The sequence below is a fragment of the Pecten maximus genome, chromosome 4 (genome assembly GCF_902652985.1).
Source record: "Pecten maximus chromosome 4, xPecMax1.1, whole genome shotgun sequence".
NCBI classification, from domain to species: domain Eukaryota; kingdom Metazoa; phylum Mollusca; class Bivalvia; order Pectinida; family Pectinidae; genus Pecten; species Pecten maximus.
This window is the reverse complement of record NC_047018.1, coordinates 4,777,059-4,796,389: the sequence shown is the minus strand read 5'-3', so window position 1 is coordinate 4,796,389 and position 19,331 is coordinate 4,777,059. Positions and strand designations below refer to the sequence as shown.

The 19,331-nt window shown below is 34.5% G+C and overlaps 1 protein-coding gene across 1 annotated transcript in view; it reads left to right on the top strand.

The window, feature by feature from the left end:
• The window catches only part of LOC117325032 (cholinesterase 1-like), a 211,260-nt gene that overhangs the window by 142,803 nt on the left and 49,126 nt on the right, over positions 1–19,331 (top strand). The window contains exon 2 of the mRNA XM_033880934.1: positions 2,305–2,469. Coding sequence (XP_033736825.1) covers positions 2,305–2,469 — 165 coding nt within the window. The remainder of the gene's footprint in view (positions 1–2,304; positions 2,470–19,331) is intronic.

Genomic DNA, 19,331 nt, shown 5'->3' with positions numbered 1-19,331 from the left:
CATTATGTCAATAAAGGAGCCTGGTCTTGAAACAAACACCTAATGACAAAGTTTTTTTTTCTCTCGCGTAGCAGATTAGTTTTTTTTATATACATTTAATTGTATACTAAAATGATCCCCATTTGGTGCTTTACTTCTCCATCTAATCGCCTGAACCCACATATAGCCGATTAAAACGCAATACACTCAAAGAATACGCAGCGTGTTGCCAAGAAGGCAATTGGAATGTGTTTCAACGATTGTGGTTTGTATGACACACCTCGAGTCAACAAATTTAAAGCAATACGATGTTCATTGCGGTAATGAAACCAGCTTCGTGCAATGTATATCTTATGTCATAATAGAATACCGTTTCTTACAATATTTTTATCTTTTCGATTTATTGTTAAACATATTTTAATTTCCTGTCTTTTTATAATCCGAGGGATGTGTGTTCCACGTCGACGGACTGAGGGAGATGATCCGATACTCCCAGTAAAACCAGATTAAGGATCCTAATGACTTGTTGTTTGAGCGTGGTCAATATAGAGGCCTTTGATATCCTGCATTAACTAGTGAGACACATCGGAAGGAGATTTCATGAGAAAGGAATATTTGATACAAACTTTATCCTTGTTATAAACTACAATTGTGTCCGTTACCATAGCGACAAATGGAACGATTACCAAATGTCTTCTCTTCAAAATAGAAATTTGATTTTGAATACATTTTCTGATTATTCTCTAGAGGAATTTTCAAAATTGAAATTATAATGAAAAATTGAGCTTAATACTAGGTGTATAGTTTTCTTAAGAAAAGCGAGATGATGAGCGCGGTGGAGATATCTGGCGGGTATGTGCACTACTAGTGTACGTAATCACATTGCTCTAAACGCGTTTTTGTTTTACAAAAGAATTAAGTTGTGACTTCAAGGCATTGGCAGAGCTCGAAAGACAGAACAAGCTATATCCGGATTGGGTGGCGTTTCCCGGAGCGACTTAATATCTAACTCAACAGTTATGTAACAGAGAGAGCATGTACAATCACCGAGTCTGGATGTATGAAACGCCCAATACAAGCACCTTACCATGTAACATTAACAGTCGCCGAGGTTTAGGGGAACTGAAAGAAGAACATGTATGATAAACCTTACCACTATAGCCACGTTTTTAGATAAAAATTGAGTCTACCGCTTACGTATATCTTCTAAACACGACCTGGTGATGCGGAATACTAAGCCATGTATGTAATCTCGGTGTAGGATGTCGATATAATATCTGTTTTTGCTTTTATTACCCTTAGCACTGTTGTAGAAGAAAGAAGAAAAAAGTAATCAACGATGGTTGTACTTTGTTAGTAATGGCATCGAACTGGATATATACATGTAACAGAGGAGAGTTAATTGGAGAGGTAACCGGACTAACCTCATAGCTTTTAGCGTGCCTCGATAAAAACGTATTTTTGAAATTCTTTCTGAAATTTATGGGGATTTTATCGAATATGAAATTGAAGCTCTGAAACCTACTGTGAATTAAGCACTGATACTTGCGCTTCTATTCGTCTTGTATCCGATAGCGATGCAGTCCTGAACCTGTGTTCTCACTTCCTTACTTAGGGTGAAATATTTGTGACGTATGTGTAGGATACTTCAATCGGGTGGGCTAATACTATAATCAGTTGATCTGCACCAGATAAAACTTGTATTTAATGTCATGAGATGCAGAATTTAGCATCTTTTGCCTATAAGCCACAGATGTAAGTTCTGACACCTGTATGTGAGTAGAAATATCTATTGCTGTTGTTACACGCGATTTATCACTCTTTTTTGCAAATGATCTCTATGGGCGCGTATTAACTAAATATAGATTTAATTAGGCATTACACAGTAGCCAGCACGTGGCTCTTTGGAGCAAATGATCACTGTAGGATGACACCTATACGCCAACACCTCTTCATATCTTCATTATGGTCTTGCATAAATCTCCTGTAGACGACATCTTCTGTCAGTGCCGAATTAATTTCCAGGGTCGAGGTTTACTACTCTGTAGTGGATATTTCCCATGCCATCACGAATGTTAGAAAATCAAATACCAAACCTGTTTACTGGCATTATGATTTATCAATCCAGATTTTACGAGTAATTAAATCTTAAGCAATTCTGTTCTGTTTTTGTTTTTTGTTTTTGTTTTGATTTTTATTGCAAGTACATTGTAGAATGGTTTGTACTAATACTACACAGGTTTTGACGATTTTGTGACCTACGTTCAGACAGACAGACAGACAGATATTGATGAGTTTTCCTAATATCCGTGTTTATATTTTCAGCCACCGGTTGTTCCTAAGACATGGCACGAGGGAACACTAAATGCGATAGAGCTTGGTCCCGCCTGTCCCCAACCAAGCGGGGGCCTTGCATATATTGAGTTTCATGTCCCGGGCTTCAACAAGACTAGTGAAGATTGCCTTTATCTCAATGTGTACACACCAAAGGTAAGTGATATCTCATGGTCTCCTTGTACTCTAAACTATAGCCATCTCAACCCTCTATGTACTAATAGAAACATTGGTACATCCTTAATTGACACTCAGCATATTTCGACAATCCCCTTCTCTGCTCTTTTGTCCTCGGCTATTTCTCCGATTAGTTTGATATAAAAAAAAAAACAAGAAGAAATGAAGAGTTATCGTATTCACTTCTGCTTTAAAAGTATTGCATCAGCGCATTGCATATCAGACAGATGGAACTTTAAAACGGTTTCATCTTTCTACAATATTTGAGTAATAACTCTACTTCCTATCGGCCTTGATTGGGTAAATTATCAATATGGGACATTACAGTCAAAATGTGCTTAACCCCCTGACTGGCCACACGTTCTGTGTACGACAGTAGCGTTATCGCGAAACTTAATCCCGAACAAAATCGTCTATCTACGTGTGTGGCTTTGTTTTTACCCTTAATATTTTGGATACAATTCATCAGAGATCGCTGTTATGGTAGCACATATTTCATATCAGTCATCCAGTAATGCATCTAATGTCTTACCTAAGTGTCTTTTATGGAAATTTGATAGAAAATTTCATTTGATCATATTTTAGAACATGCCATTTCTCATCTTATTTAACATTTTCTCAATTGAAATAGAATTGATTTTGAACAGTATCCCAGATCCCCGTGGATCAATAAACCGACCAAGAGTACATGGGACATTGTGTGGTCGATTGTAGGAGGTTTATCATTGACATAGCTTTCTTAGTGCCAGTATTATGGACTGGTAATCAGTAGAAATTCCTTACTTGTAATAAAACTGAGATTATAGCAATCCGCAAGTTTCACCTAATACCCACTAATCCTAAACTTCCTCACGGACACAGAAATTGTCGATAAACTCAGTTAATTACTCTGAAATCGAAAACGTCTTCTGAGATGCTATACCAGCCAAACCTAGCTTCCCTGAGATAAGCAAGGCGAGTTTCTACACTTCCGTATTAATTGAGCACGCACGAGTGCATAACCCGACTTTGAAGAACCAATTTCGCTATGGATCTGATATTTCGCTTTCAAGTGTAACCCTTAATATTTCAAAACGATGCGAATGTGATAGCAAGTTTAAGTAGTCAAATACCTCAAGAGGTTCAAGATGAATTACTCCCAACTCATAAGACTTCCCAATAGTTACCAAGTACATAATGCAAATGCATCGGGTTGCCGGGGATAAGAATACACAGCAGAAATAACAACTACAAAACCGTAAAAATGCACAAATGGCAATTCAACCTAGGAGATATGCCATTCTCATTTGATGTATTGATGTTAACAGCTTGAAGAAGGATTGAGCGGGAATCTGGGTATTTGAGGGATACAAAGTCGGTTTTTCATGTTTTAAGTTACACTTTCACGTACGTTAGGTTTGCTAATTAAAAGGACGATATATAAGAGTGCACTTTAGGCGCATTAAAAAAATCGGTTAAACATGAATAGATAGGTTTACGGGGCAAGTTAATATATTTATGAAAATAAACAATAAAAACCTATTTTAAGTTAGAAACCCCGATCGATTCCGAGTCTTTTGTAATATTTGATGATTGCCTTGGTTGATATCATGTAATTTAATTAACACGTACAGCTGTGTGATTGTCGTTACTCCTTATTTAGGTACATACAGTATACATTACTTATTGAGACACAAATACTAGAAAACGTATTAAGAAAAAAAGTCACAATTATGCAGCTACATTAAACATTTAAATATAGACAATTAAATATGAAGTTCCTCTAGATAAAGACAGTTGTATAAAACACTCCACACCTAATACCCTATTACTTTTAAAAAGATATAAAATCCCGTATTTACTTTTTGTGATTCCTTGTTCTAAAACCATGTTGCGTACACTTTATGAACACATGCTGGACCTCTTATTTGTGTGACAACAATTAGTTTACGAGACGTGAATTAGAAGCACTTGGAAAATGTCGATGTTTTGATTCAACGCAATGTCACCAAGGCTTCCCGATAATTCTAAAAATATGATGGAAATAATATTATCTCGGAAAAAGGTCAAACTATCTTAGTCGGTAGGTTTCTCAAGTGATATAAAATAGAAATTTAATACTTATAAGATACATGCATGTACTACTGCTTTGACCATATTGTATTTAGATGGTTCTCATTTTGGCTCATTTTCATATTTTTTTTCAAATATTTTATTTTTCTTGTTAGACGTGACAAAACTTTTGATTGTCTTATATTAATCGTTAAGAAAAAAATGTAAAGTCACTGTTTGTAACAGTTCTTTTGATTAATTGAAACAGCGGTAAATGAATATATAAGAGAAAGGATTCCACAAAAAAAAAAAAAAAAAAATATAAAGTAAAAAGTCTCGTATACATTTTTTGGAAAAGGATGTAGATTGCATAACAATATATGCAATTATAATTACATGTATATGTCTTGGGATGGTTTTTGAGAAATGATTTTTTATCACCTCCACATGATTTTTTGCTGTTTTGACCTTTCGCACAAAATATTCGTACACGCTCTTCCTAGCTTGGTATCAGACTTGTATGAATGTTTGTGGTATGGACAGAAATGGTATTTATTTTCATATAACGGAAGGTCCATTTTTTCAACTCATTCTTTTAACTCACATAATACAAACAATTTGCGTTATTCCTACCCTTTAGTTTTTAGGTCACATTTCCAACTTCTTCACAAGGTCCAACAGTGGGATTCAACTGTAACGTACTTGAAACAATCCTGAGATGGTCCTGACCTAGTGTTGTTATTTTCCTTGCTGATCTTGAAAAACATATTTTAAACATCTTATCAATTCCAATGGCACTATTGAGCTGAAAATTGATAGAGACATTATGGAAGGGGAGCCAACAAAGTCTTGTTAATTTTCGACCTAGTAGAATATCTTTGTCATGTCAGCCATGACAGCCGTTTGTAACATGATCGCGCAATCATGGTTTTCCTGAACAACATCTATTTCAAACTTCTTCCACCAGTAGGATTCAGCTCTAACTTAGCTTGAATGATCCTGAAATAGTTCTGATCAAGGTTTGTTATTTTCCTGGTCGGTCCGAAGTCCAAGATGACCACCATGGCAGCCATAGCCAACAGTGCCACTACACTTGTTATTGTGTATGTATATTACAATAGTACACGGGACTTTCGAGTCAGATGACAGTTAATGACATTGGCCTATTGTTAATGGTACCATCTATTTTTTTCACCATTGTTTGTAGATGAAACGTTCAATATATTTAGGTTCTGTTAGTGAACTTTTGAAATATTAAGTGGGTCTAGAAAATAAGTTTCTCTTTCTAAAAAAAACAACAACAAAAAACAACAACATTGTTCTCATTGTTTTGTGTGTTATTTTTCACCATTTTGAGGTCAAAATCAAAACGGAACCAGTTTCACTTAAATGTAAATATACATGAACATATGTAAAAATCCAAAAATGTATACGTTTCCCCTTTGTTCCATATCATTATCATTCGATGATTTCAGTAATCAGTCTAGAGTTAAAAAGGCGAATTTTGGGCTTTTCATGAAGGACAAAAAATACAAATTTAAAAAATAGCCGCCGAATTGGTAATTTACTAGGTCACCTTGTACGAGGTCTCAGATGACCTATTGCGATCGCCTTTTGTCCGGCGTCGTGCGTCGTAAACAATTTACATTTTCGACTTCTTCTCCAAAACCGCTCAATCAAATTCAATGAACTTTGGCAGGAAACTTTCATGGCTAAATGTTAACAAAAAGTGTGAATTATTTGGTCCCAAACCGAAAGAGGCCGGAGGGGCGGGGCCAAAAAGGGTCAAATTGACTAAAATTCAAAAATCTTCATCTCAACTTCCAGAAATGGTAAAATAAAACACTCTTCACATATAGTAAAGTCTTAAGGTGCTTTACAAAAAATGTGAATTTCATGACCCTGAGGTATCACGTTTGCCCATGGGGATTGGGTAAACTTTGCTATAGTTTATAGGAAAATCACATTTTTCACTACCATTTGTTTCATTTGTATAGGAATTCATTATAACTTGGTTTACATTATCAGCATGGGATGACAGTTTGATGGTATGCACATGTTGGCCCTGACCAACCCCCAAGGGCTGATGGGCGGGGCCAAAACAGTCAAACTAACCGAAATTTGAAAAAAAAGTGCTTTACCAAAATTGTGAATTTCATGGCCCCTTTGGACGAGGTACCTTTTAGGGTTGTTTATATAGAAAATCAAATTTTTGACTATCATTGGTGTGATTTCTATTGGAATTTTAATTTTTTTCAGTTTTAGAAGGCAGTTTGCTTGTATGCAATTATTGACACCGAGGGGCTGGTGGGTAGGGTCAAAAAGGGGCAGATTTACAAAAATATTTCAAAACTCAGGTGACCGTTAAGGACTATGGGTCTTGTTGTAATTGTTGTGAAAAAATGTGCAACAAACAACAGACATCCAGACTTTTTTTACACATATGTCATATGTATGTTTGCTATGAAAAAAGCCAAACCTTTACGAAGGATCAAAGAGAGACTTGAACCCTGATGAAACCTTAGTATATGTCCTGAAATAGGCCTTTCAGAATCAAATTATTTTTCCATTGTTCAGAGAGTAAATATTCCTTCTAATAAAAAATAATTTGGCAGATAATAAAAATTACAAGTGAAGATGGGAAAGTTTTCTGGCACACTTATTACGATAATAATGGTATGGTTCCCGAATGGTTCCGATTGATGTTCGTGAAAGGCTTGTTTTCGCAGATAGTTAATGACGTTTTGTCAAAATCTATGATCATATAGTGCAGAAATGTGTTAAAACATAGTCTCGAGGAGGCATCCCTAGGAATCATTTAATATGTGTAAGTGGATCCGGATTGCGTAATTTGGTGTCTCACAAGTGTTATACTGATTTATCTTAATGTTTGCTTCATTACACTGTCAGTTATTTGGATTCTAGGTCGGATTCAGCTTCCAATGTTATTTACAGTACATTATCTATCAAACATTAATTACGTAAATAATCACGTGATGAAAGCGAATACTGTAATATATATGTTAATGTACGGAAACAGAAGACAAATGTGATTAATTACTGTTTCGTTCATGCATTGCATTTTATTTAATTATACTGTTTATATACATATTTAATTAAACTGTTTCTTCTTTCTTTTATTGCAAATATTGTAATGGCTCTGGTTGATCCATCACATTATCTAGAATAAAAATGTATTTGTACTTTTCCCCAAAGACCGTTAGTGGCGATACCTGCCACCGATTAGTATTTTATAATCCACTAATAACACCACTGATTACAAACAAAGACTTAGAAACTGTCTTCATAATATAAATGGCTTAAAAGCGAATTAGATATTTACCTGAAAATAGAAGAAGTAATATTAAGAAATAAGATGGAATAGAATAATTTTGAAAATGGTCCATATAAAATAGATTTTTCTTCTCAAACTGAAAATACACCACTTATTTGTATAAGTATATATATATGCATTCAGTAAAGGTGTGAAAGTGAGTGTGAAAGCTGTATTAAATGTTGTAAGCAATAAGGAAATCCTTTTATTTTTTTGATAACTCTATTAATTACTTGCCTTATACATGTACATGTCATAAATTCAATAACTAACAATAGCTACTTTCAATAGCCTTTTTATATTATATGTAGCTCCAGATATAGATATTAATCAAAGGGAGATAAGTCTCAAAAAATAATACTCGGCTAGCTTGCATTTCTGCTGTTTCTTAAAAACCATTATTCTATACTATACAATCATGCAACATCGCCAGTTTATGCAAATGATTTTGTGTTGGTGTAAAATATTTGGTAGTGAAGGACCGATCGGGTATATAGAAAAACGTAGAAGTGGTAAAGGGAAACAGTGGGGGTATTTAAGAACGTTGAAGTGTTAATAAAGGAATCAGCAGGCATATTTAGATCGCAGAAGTGGTAACAAGGGACTCAGCAGGCATATTTAGAACGTTGAAGTATTAATAAAGGAATCAGCAGGCATATTTAGAACGTAGAAGTTGTAACAAGGGAATCAGCAGGCATATTTAGAACGTAGAAGTTGTAACAAGGGAATCAGCAGGCATATTTAGAACGTAGAAGTGGTAACAAGGGAATCAGCAGGCATATTTAGAACGTAGAAGTGTAAATAAAGGAATCAGCAGGCATATTTAGATCGCAGAAGTGGTAACAAGGGACTCAGCAGGCATATTTAGAACGTAGAAGTGGTAACAAGGGAATCAGCAGGTATATTTAGAACGTAGAAGTGGTAACAAGGGAATCAGCAGGCATATTTAGAACGTAGAAGTGGTAACAAGGGAATCAGCAGGCATATTTAGAACGTAGAAATGTTAATAAAGGAATCAGCAGGCATATTTAGAACGTAGAAGTGGTAACAAGGGAATCAGCAGGCATATTTAAGAGCATTGAAGTGGTGAGGACCATACTAAATAAGTTGTATACTGGATTTCGGATCTTGAAGATATACCAAAAGCGTTGAGCAACTCTATATCGAGGATGAAAAGTCGTTCTCATGCAATGTCTTGTTGACCATGGTAGACATTTCAATAGTTTACTAATATACTGTCAACGTTTAACTTAATAGATAAATTAATTAATCACCAATCCCATTCATGTAAAGAAATTCACCACTGATTATGAACGGATTGGCACATCACAATGTAACCTTGTTTTATAATCACACAATTAGGATTCCCCTCTGTAATCCGACCAAACCAGCATTGTCTGTTCTAACTCTGTAATCCGACCAAACCAGCATTGTCTGTTCTAACCCTGTAATCCGACCAAACCAGCATGGTCTGTTCTAAGGTTATTACTTTTGGAAGACAACTCTAACGATGCATTCGAGTAAACAGTAATACAATGTGATATTCCAATAAGGAAGAATCAAACTTTTGAAGCACTTTGGACTAGCGAAAAGCGGAAAAGGTCCATAGTGGTAATGATTCTGCATCCTAATCAAGTCAACTCACCAGGCAACTAATCAGGCTTCTCTCCCCAACTAACTCCTCAGCCCGCTCCCGAACCTACTAACCAGCCAACTAACCAGGCTACTCACAAGGTAACTAACCAGCTTACCTACCAACCGTCTCACCATCCCACTCACCAACCTACTCACCAACCTACTCACCAACCCACTCATCAACCTACTCACCAACCCACTCACCAAACTACTCACCAGCCCACTCATCAACCCACTTACAGACCAACTCACCAATCCACTCACCAATCCACTCACCAACCCACTCACCAGCCTACGTACCAACCCACTTACGAACCTACTCACCAACCCACTCACCAACCCACTCACCAACCCACTCACGAACCTACTCACCAACCCACTCACCAACCTACTCACCAACCTACTCACCAACCTACTCACCAACCTACTCACCAACCCACTCACCAACCAACTCATCAACCTACTCATCAACCCACTCACCAACCCACTCACCAACCCACTCATCACCTACTCACCAACCCACTCACCAACCCACTCACCAACCCACTCACCAACCCACTCACCAACCCACTCACCAACCCACTCACCAACCCACTCACCAAACTACTCATCAACCTACTCACCAATCTACTCACCAGCCCACTCACCAAACTACTCACCAACCCACTCACCAACCCACACATCAAACTACTCACCAACCTACTCATCAACCCACCCACCAGCGTACGTACCAACACCCTCACCAACCTACTCACTAACCCACTTACCAACCGACTCCCCAGCCCGGACACCAAACCACTCACCAGTCTACGTACCAACCTACTGACCAACACCAACCGACTCACAAGCCTACATTGTACCTATCAGCGAGTTGTAACCGTGGTGAATAAATGCAGAGATAACGTTGTTTGAAATGCTAGTGTGTGTTCTGTCCAGAACGACTCATATTGTTTTATGCTAGATGCTGCTCATTAATCTTTCTACTGCCTTTTCGACAGCTATTGATTGTATTACTTAAACTTAACCGTCATGTTGGGACATGTATGGCTAATGACCGAACAGAAATGAAGCTAACTAGATCTACATTTCCTCTGGCCATATATGCTCCAGTTGAATTCAATACACACAGGGTTAACAAAATAAACAAATTGCATTATCTCGTGTAAAATGCGTCTTCTCTTAGAATGTTGTCGTGGGAACGACTGTACTACACGGTGGCGATAGTGTACCAAATTTACTTGAGATTAAAATGTTTCTCGATATCTGTGATGCTACTAAAATTATGACTTCTATAGGCTTGTAAAGAAATAATAATGAGTCTTCACGATCTTAACGTATACGTTTATCATTGTCTAACTTTTATCAGTATCTATTTAGTGTATTTCAATCTAAATTCGAATTCAAAATGTTACATTTTTATGTGTGAAATAACGTTATTCTTTTTGCTCGTTGATGTGTACATTAACAAACCCGGACACTTAAACTATACAGAGCTGCTTTTCGAACAACCAGGATAGAATATGTCAAGACAACAGACATTCGAAAAACATGTCGAGAACAAAATTTCTCCTTTTAAACGGAGAGTAGCGACGTGACAAGTGACAGTAATTCGAGCTCTAAATCATTGAAAGGAAGGCAAAACAGGTGCGGAACAATGGCCGCACAGATATTTTTTGTAAAAGCCACAAGGGAATAAGATCATGTATTCTGGAGCAGTGAGCGTTTTCTTCTTCATTGGGGATACCCATCATTTCAACCGGTAGCAAATTCAAGAAATGACACGTGTATCGGAGTAGTGACACTTAATCATGGGACATATGGAAGCTGGTTCGCGGTATCGAATCCCGGGCAATTGCTTTCTCCTTGATTAATGCTTGACAACACAGATCACTCAGTAACTGTCGCCTCACAAAGGAACATACGACTTGTGTTGGACTAGTAATGGGCTCTAAACGAGCAGTAACAATAACTACATACCAATTTTCAGTTTCAAGAACTGCTGATTTCGATAAAGTACGGCTGTTGTCTTCAAATCTAAATCTGTCATATAACACGCGTCAATAAACACGAGGTATCAAATCACTGGATATACGGGTCACCTAGCATGTTCCTCATGTTTACCTGATGGTACCTGCATATCGAGACAATTCCCCGAACCTAAATTCATTAATTTTGACGATTCAGCTGGTAAATTTCGTTACAACCCCCCTATGACAATTGCTAATTTTGTAAACCAGACACGAAGATGTGACTGATTACTGGTCGTATTATTGATATTGTCTTGGTGAGTTGGATTACTATTAAGTCCCTAAACGAAGTGGGGGACTTTTTGGTTTTGCTCCGTTTCTTCTTTCCTCTGTTGACATGGAAACGAAATGGAGGCTTCTGATTGGTCAAAATTTAGATATTGTTTGATTGCTGTGAAAAATGGTAATAAGGGAATTAAGGTATGCCGAACACAATGGTACGACTGCGGGGGCGTTTGGGGGACTTCTGTAATGGTTTCCCCATTACGATTAGTACTTGTTGATATCGTCTTAGAGAGTTTGGTTACTGGTCGTATTATTGATATTGTCTTGGTGAGTTTGATACTAGTCGTATTATTGATATTGTCTTGGTGAGTTAAATTACTGGTCGTATTATTGATATTGTCTTGGTGAGTTTGATTACTGGTCGTATTATTGATATTGTCTTGGTGAGTTAAATTACTGGTCGTATTATTGATATTGTCTTGGTGAGTTTGGTTACTGGTCGTATTATTGATATTGTCTTGGTGAGTTTGATAATAGTCGTTTTATTGATATTGTCTTAGCGAGTTTGGTTACTGGTCGTATAATTAATATTGTCTTAGTGAATTTGGTTACTGGTCGTATTATTGATATTGTCTAGGTGAGTTAAATTACTCGTCGTATTATTGATATTGTCCTGGTGAGTTTGATTACTGGTCGTATTATTGATAATGTCTTGGTGACTTAAATTACTCGTCGTATTATTGATATTGTCTTAGTGAATTTGGTTACTGGTCGTATTATTGATATTGTCTTGGTGAGTTTGATAATAGTCGTTTTATTGATATTGTCTCGGTGAATTTGGTTACTCGTCGTATAATTGATATTGTCTTGGTGAGTTTGATTACTGGTCGTATTATTGATATTGTCTTGGTGAGTTTGATAATAGTCGTTTTATTGATATTGTCTCGGTGAATTTGGTTACTCGTCGTATAATTGATATTGTCTTGGTGAGTTTGATAATAGTCGTTTTATTGATATTGTCTCGGTGAATTTGGTTACTGGTCGTATTATTGATATTGTCTTGGTGAGTTTGATTACTGGTCGTATTATTGATATTGTCTTGGTGAGTTTGATTACTCGTCGTATTATTGATATTGTCTTGGTGAGTTTGATTACTCGTCGTATTATTGATATTGTCTTGGTGAGTTTGATTACTCGTCGTATTATTGATATTGTCTTAAAGAGTCACGGCCAGGCAAGTGAAGGCATTTACAGTCTGATTAATGCAACCTGATGTTAACAACTAATTCATCATAAATGTATACGCAACAACAAGAACATTGACAAATTTGTCGTATAATCGTAACATGCATCAAGTTTTACACGACAAAACGGTGTACGAGGTCGGAACAGCGACGATAATAGTCAGGAAGACATTTCAGTTCCGCTACTAATGTCAAAGTGCAGCTATCGCTGGTAAACTGTACGTTCGGGTTTTCGTGACGTTATATATTTGTTCTATTGTAATCAAATCCCATGAGTACAGTACATGGACTTTTGTTTTGGTTCAAAAACCGAATGTGTTTAATATAAAAACGATAGCGTTGAGGACTGTAATTCTGGGTGTCGTACTCGCTTTCCCTGCCAGTCGTCTAGGTTGTATAACGGTATTAGATATGTCACGCGACACTGTCAGGCGTGCTCGTTATTTATGTACAACGACTCCCAAAGTTGTCCATCATATACAGATTCAAAACATGATTAGATGGCAACAGAATGAATTATGTTGTCACGCTGTCTCTTAATGGATGATGTGTGTGTAGGTTTGTATGACACATTCGTACCCATGAGTGTTATCTCATGGCCACGACACTCCCTGTGTATGTCAAATTAAGCGTGTTTGAATTTCGTTAATACATTAGTTTTGACAAAACAAAATCACGTTTATTTGATAAAACAAGTGTTCACATATTACACGTTTCTCCAAAGGATAATTTACCAAGACCGATATTCCGTTTGTGTCTGACATGTTCGATACCCGTTAGAGGCTTTTTGGGTCCGATTCGTCACAATCACGACTATTATTATGAGGACATGACATTTTCTTGATTTGACCTAGATAGTCATGCCTTTCTGTTGATCCTGTTTGGTTCATATTCTATCAATTCAATTACCATCCAGACATCACTTATAGATAACTTGATCACCCAATTTGGCAAAAACAACTATTCGTTTTCCTCACTATTAAAGCACCACTGATTTTGTAATAGCGGCACCCATGTACCAGAAGTCCGGTTATCCAGTTACCAGGTACACGTATCAATTTATCATCGTATCTAGCTACCATACGTTTGTTTGCATCGCTATCCGGTCACCACTTAGCTAAGGAAATACATTGTTATCCAGCCACCAATGGTCTGGTTTGTAAATCTCCATATACTGTTTAAACAGATTCAAAAAGCGGAGTACTCCCCGTAAATGTCGTCTTGTCGGGAATCTACTATACAGTCTACTATACAGTCTACTATACAGTCTACTATACAGCCCGACATATGTAGTTATGTCATGAAATCAGTTTGTAATATATTACCTACAAAAATGTAAAAAGGTTCTCTGTTTATTATGTTTATCTAACTTGACTAAGTTAGTTTTCAGAGTTTGAAAAGACACGAGACTTTTCTTAATTTGAAAATCAACTAACGAGAGTTGAATAAATATGTTAAACAACTTACGGTCGTTTTGGAACATGTATATCCCATAACTTCTTGACCTACAAATGTACCAAGTTCAAATTCTTCAAGCGTATCAACTAAATTTTGCTAGCCGAATCACTACGCGACAAAATATAGTTCGTAATAAAAAAAAAAACGTTTATTATATATTCTAGATGAATGTCATGTGTATGGTAATGTGTTTGTAAAGCATGTAATTAAACAAGGAGAAATATTAGTATAATAATTATCATTATATTTTTGTTTTTATTAATAGAATACGCGGAGTTCATGATTTACAACTGTAAATGTCATTATTTTACTTGCGTATTAAAGATATATACACAAATTTGTCAGATTCCATTATTGGTACTTCCATGGACTTGGTAGGTGTCTTACGATTGTTTATAGTTCACCCTTAGATTTGTTCATTCCAGACACCGCGCATTCCAACAAATATTTTGGAAACCGAGATTGTGTGCTGAATCATGTGTGTATTTCACATGTGTCAGTGTGTTTTACATGTAATCTCTTTATCCGTTAACTGACAAGTGTTCCTAAATGGACTAAATGTGTCGGGGATATAAATTCGTAATAAAGGTGAGTGGAATCAAGAAAGTTTTTTTCTTCTGTTGGTGACAATATTCGTACTAGTGTCACAAGCTTACCATTTTTTATCATGGAAAGGTTTTGTTCGCCATGAGCAATACAATATCTCACTTCCGTGCGTAGTGTATTTTACTCAAGATTAACCAACCATTTCATGAGAATAACCTTCTCACCTATTCATGCCAAAGTCGACACCCGTTAAATCCATATAACGCGTCTATGTTGATTTTTTTCAATGGCAAACAACAACAAAAAGAATAAGTGAGAGTAGTAAAAATAGTTTGTTGACAAAGGCCAGAGGTTAGCCAATCAGAACTGTTGGAGGTCAGAAATGGCTAATCGGAGAGTTTGAAAGTGTTTACATATCGTAGCCTGTACACAAAAACAATAGAACACTGCTACAAATGTTACAATATAATACCTACAAATAAGTAAAATATAATATCTACAAATAAGTACAATATAACACATACAAATAATTACAATAAGTACAATATGACACATACAAGTAAGTATAATATAATACCTTTAAATAGGTACAATATAATACCTACAAATAAGTATGATATAATACCTACAATATAATACCTACAAATAAGTACAATATAATACCTACAAATAAGTATAATATAATACCTACAAATAAATGTAATATAATACCTACAAATAAGTATGATATAATACCTACAAATAAGTATGATATAATACCTACAATATAATACCTACAAATAAGTACAATATAATACCTACAAATAAGTATGATATAATACCTACAAATAAGTAGAATATAATACCTACAAATAAGAATAATATAATACCTACAAATAAATGTAATATAATACTTACAAATAAGTATGATATAATACCTACAAATAAGTACAATATAATACTTACAAATAAGTATGATATAATACCTACAAATAAGTATAATATAATACCTATAAATAAGAATAATACAATACCTACAAATAAGTAGAATATAATACCTGCAAATAAGAATAATATAATACCTACAAATTAGTATAATATAATACCTACAAATAAGTAGAATATAATACCTACAAATAAGTAGAATATAATTCCTACAAATAGAATAATATAATACCTACAAATAAGTAGAATATAATACCTACAAATAAGAATAATATAATACCTACAAATAAGTAGAATATAATACCTACAAATAAGTAGAATATAATTCCTACAAATAGAATAATATAATACCTACAAATAAGTAGAATATAATACCTACAAATAGAATAATATAATACCTACAAATAAGTAGAATATAATACCTACAAATAAGAATAATATAATACCTACAAATTAGTATGATATAATACCTACAAATAAGTATAATATAATACCTACAAATAAGTAGAATATAATACCTACAAATAAGTAGAATATAATGCCTACAAATAAGAATAATATAATACCTACAAATTAGTATGATATAATACCTACAAATCAGTATAATATAATACCTATAAATAAGTAGAATATGATACCTACAAATAAGTATAATATAATACCTACAAATAAGTAAAATATAAAATATAATAACTACAAATAAATGTAATATGATACCTACAAATAAGAATAATATAATACCTACAAATAATTATGATATAATACCTACAAATACGTGTGATATAATACCTACAAATAAGAATAATATAATACCTACAAATAAATGTAATATTAAACTTACAAATAAGTATGATATAATACCTACAAATAAGTAGAATATAATACCTACAAATAAGTAAAATATAAAATATAATACCTACAAATAAATGTAATATGATACCTACAAATAAGAATAATATAATACCTACAAATAATTATGATATAATACCTACAAATACGTGTGATATAATACCTACAAATAAGAATAATATAATACCTACAAATAAATGTAATATTAAACTTACAAATAAGTATGATATAATACCTACAAATAAGTAGAATATAATACCTACAAATAAGTACAATATAATACCTACAAATAAGTACAATATAATACCTACACATAAGTATGATATAATACCTACAAATAAGTATGATATAATACCTACAAATAAGTATGATATAATACCTACAAATAAATGTAATACGATACCTACAAATAAGTAATGTAATACGATACCTACAAATAAGTATAATACCTACAAATAAGTATAATATTATACCTACAAATAAGTATAATATAATACCTACAAATAAGTATAATATAATACCTACAAAAAAGTATGGTATAATACCTATAAATAAGTATGATATAATTCCTACAAATAAGTATGATATAATACCTACAAATAAGTATAATATAATACCTACCAATAAGTATGATATAATACCTACAAATAAGTTCAATATAATACCTACAAATAAGTATGATATAATACCTACAAATAAATGTAATACGATACCTACAAATAAGTAATGTAATACGATACCTACAAATAAGTATAATATTATACCTACAAATAAGTATAATATAATACCTACAAATAAGTATAATATAATACCTACAAAAAAGTATGGTATAATACCTATAAATAATCACAATATAATACCTACAAATAAGTATGATATTATGCCTACAAATAAGTACACAAGTACAATATAATGGGTACACATGTACATCTAGTTGTATATGTACATAATGAGGTGTTGAATATAACAGGAACTGCTCATTTTAGTAGGGACAGTGTTGCCTTTGACGGGAGTCATTTTTATGCTGTCTTATATTGTCTCATAACCTCCACAACAGCTACATGCTCGAATCGATCCTTTGCATGTGGAGGGAGCAAACTACGACGTGTTTACCCTGAATGATGACATAATTAGAGCCTCATATATGTAAGGATTCGTGGCAACGATTGCTGAAATAATGTATCCTTACTACAATAAACATTCATGTAAAACTTAAAACGACCTGAATGACAGATCATGTATGAAAATCGCATGATATCATCTTTTATTCCTTTATTTGCATGGCCAAATACAGGTTTTATTATATTTTGTTTTGACATCCATATTCAAGAGTATCTCCTAAAACCATGATACTGAAAGAGAGGCGGGCTTGGGGAGACAGAAATGTCACGAACTCGAAATGGAAAATCTAATGTCGAGAAATTGAGACCCTCACGGTTACTTAGTTACGTCAAGGTAAGCTGCTGATGAGCCGTTGCTGTTCCGTTATCTCACATCGAAGCGGGAAATTTATTTATTATAATACATCACAACATACATTGATCTACAGGCGAAAAATCATTAGCCTCGTATCAAAACGAAACATCATGCCATCAAACTCAAAGGAGATGTACAAGAAATTCAATGATTCAATGATAGCTATATTTAAAATGATAAAGGAGAATTCACAAAAAATGGTATTGAGTCGCCATTTGAAAATCTAGCTCTGATTAATATCAGAAAAATATTGATATTTTAATCCCTGAGAGACATTTTGTTGTATAATCTAGCAATGATACCTGATGGTAATGCAAACATCTGTGACATAATCATATGGTATTTAAAGTAAGCATGTGATAAAAGCCAGACTGTTTTACCTTAATGGGACATCTTAATAATATCTTGTAATCATAAAGAGAAGTAATACGCCGCTGTAGGTTTGTCTCCGGTGTGTTGTTAATATGGTGTAATGAAACGAGGGATGCTGGGAATGCTGGATTGGTTGGATTTATAGAACAAAATGTCTGGATATGATGATAAAATAAGAAAAAAAGACCTTCGTGGGAATAAATCTTTACGCTATTGAAATTAAACAAAAATGAAAAAGAAACAAAAGGGAATATGCAGCCGGTCTTTCTGAGCCCATACAGGATATTACAAAGAAATTAGAACTAACGTCTTGTTAATGAAAGACAGGAAACACGGAATCCCTGGTGTTCTGAGACAGGTATATGGGATTGGCTTTAATTAACAAACGTATTGTTAAGATATGGAGCTAATTAACGCCGAATGATAATAATAAACTATTAGTCAAGGTCGAGCTTACTGTGCATTCCTGCTAATTATGCATCGACATGGACTTTCTAGCCAACATGATTAACAGCTCATGGCACATAGTGTTACCCCGTCTAACGTCAGATTGTAACTAAATTTTACACTTATAGATAGAAAATGAAATGTGTAACATGTGCATACAGATAATAATATTATGTCAATTGTGTGTAATTATGAATTGCCTGATAAGAGATCTCGGTGACAAATTAACCTTGAATTAAACGAATCCTAAAAGGGTATACGAAGATGGAGTTG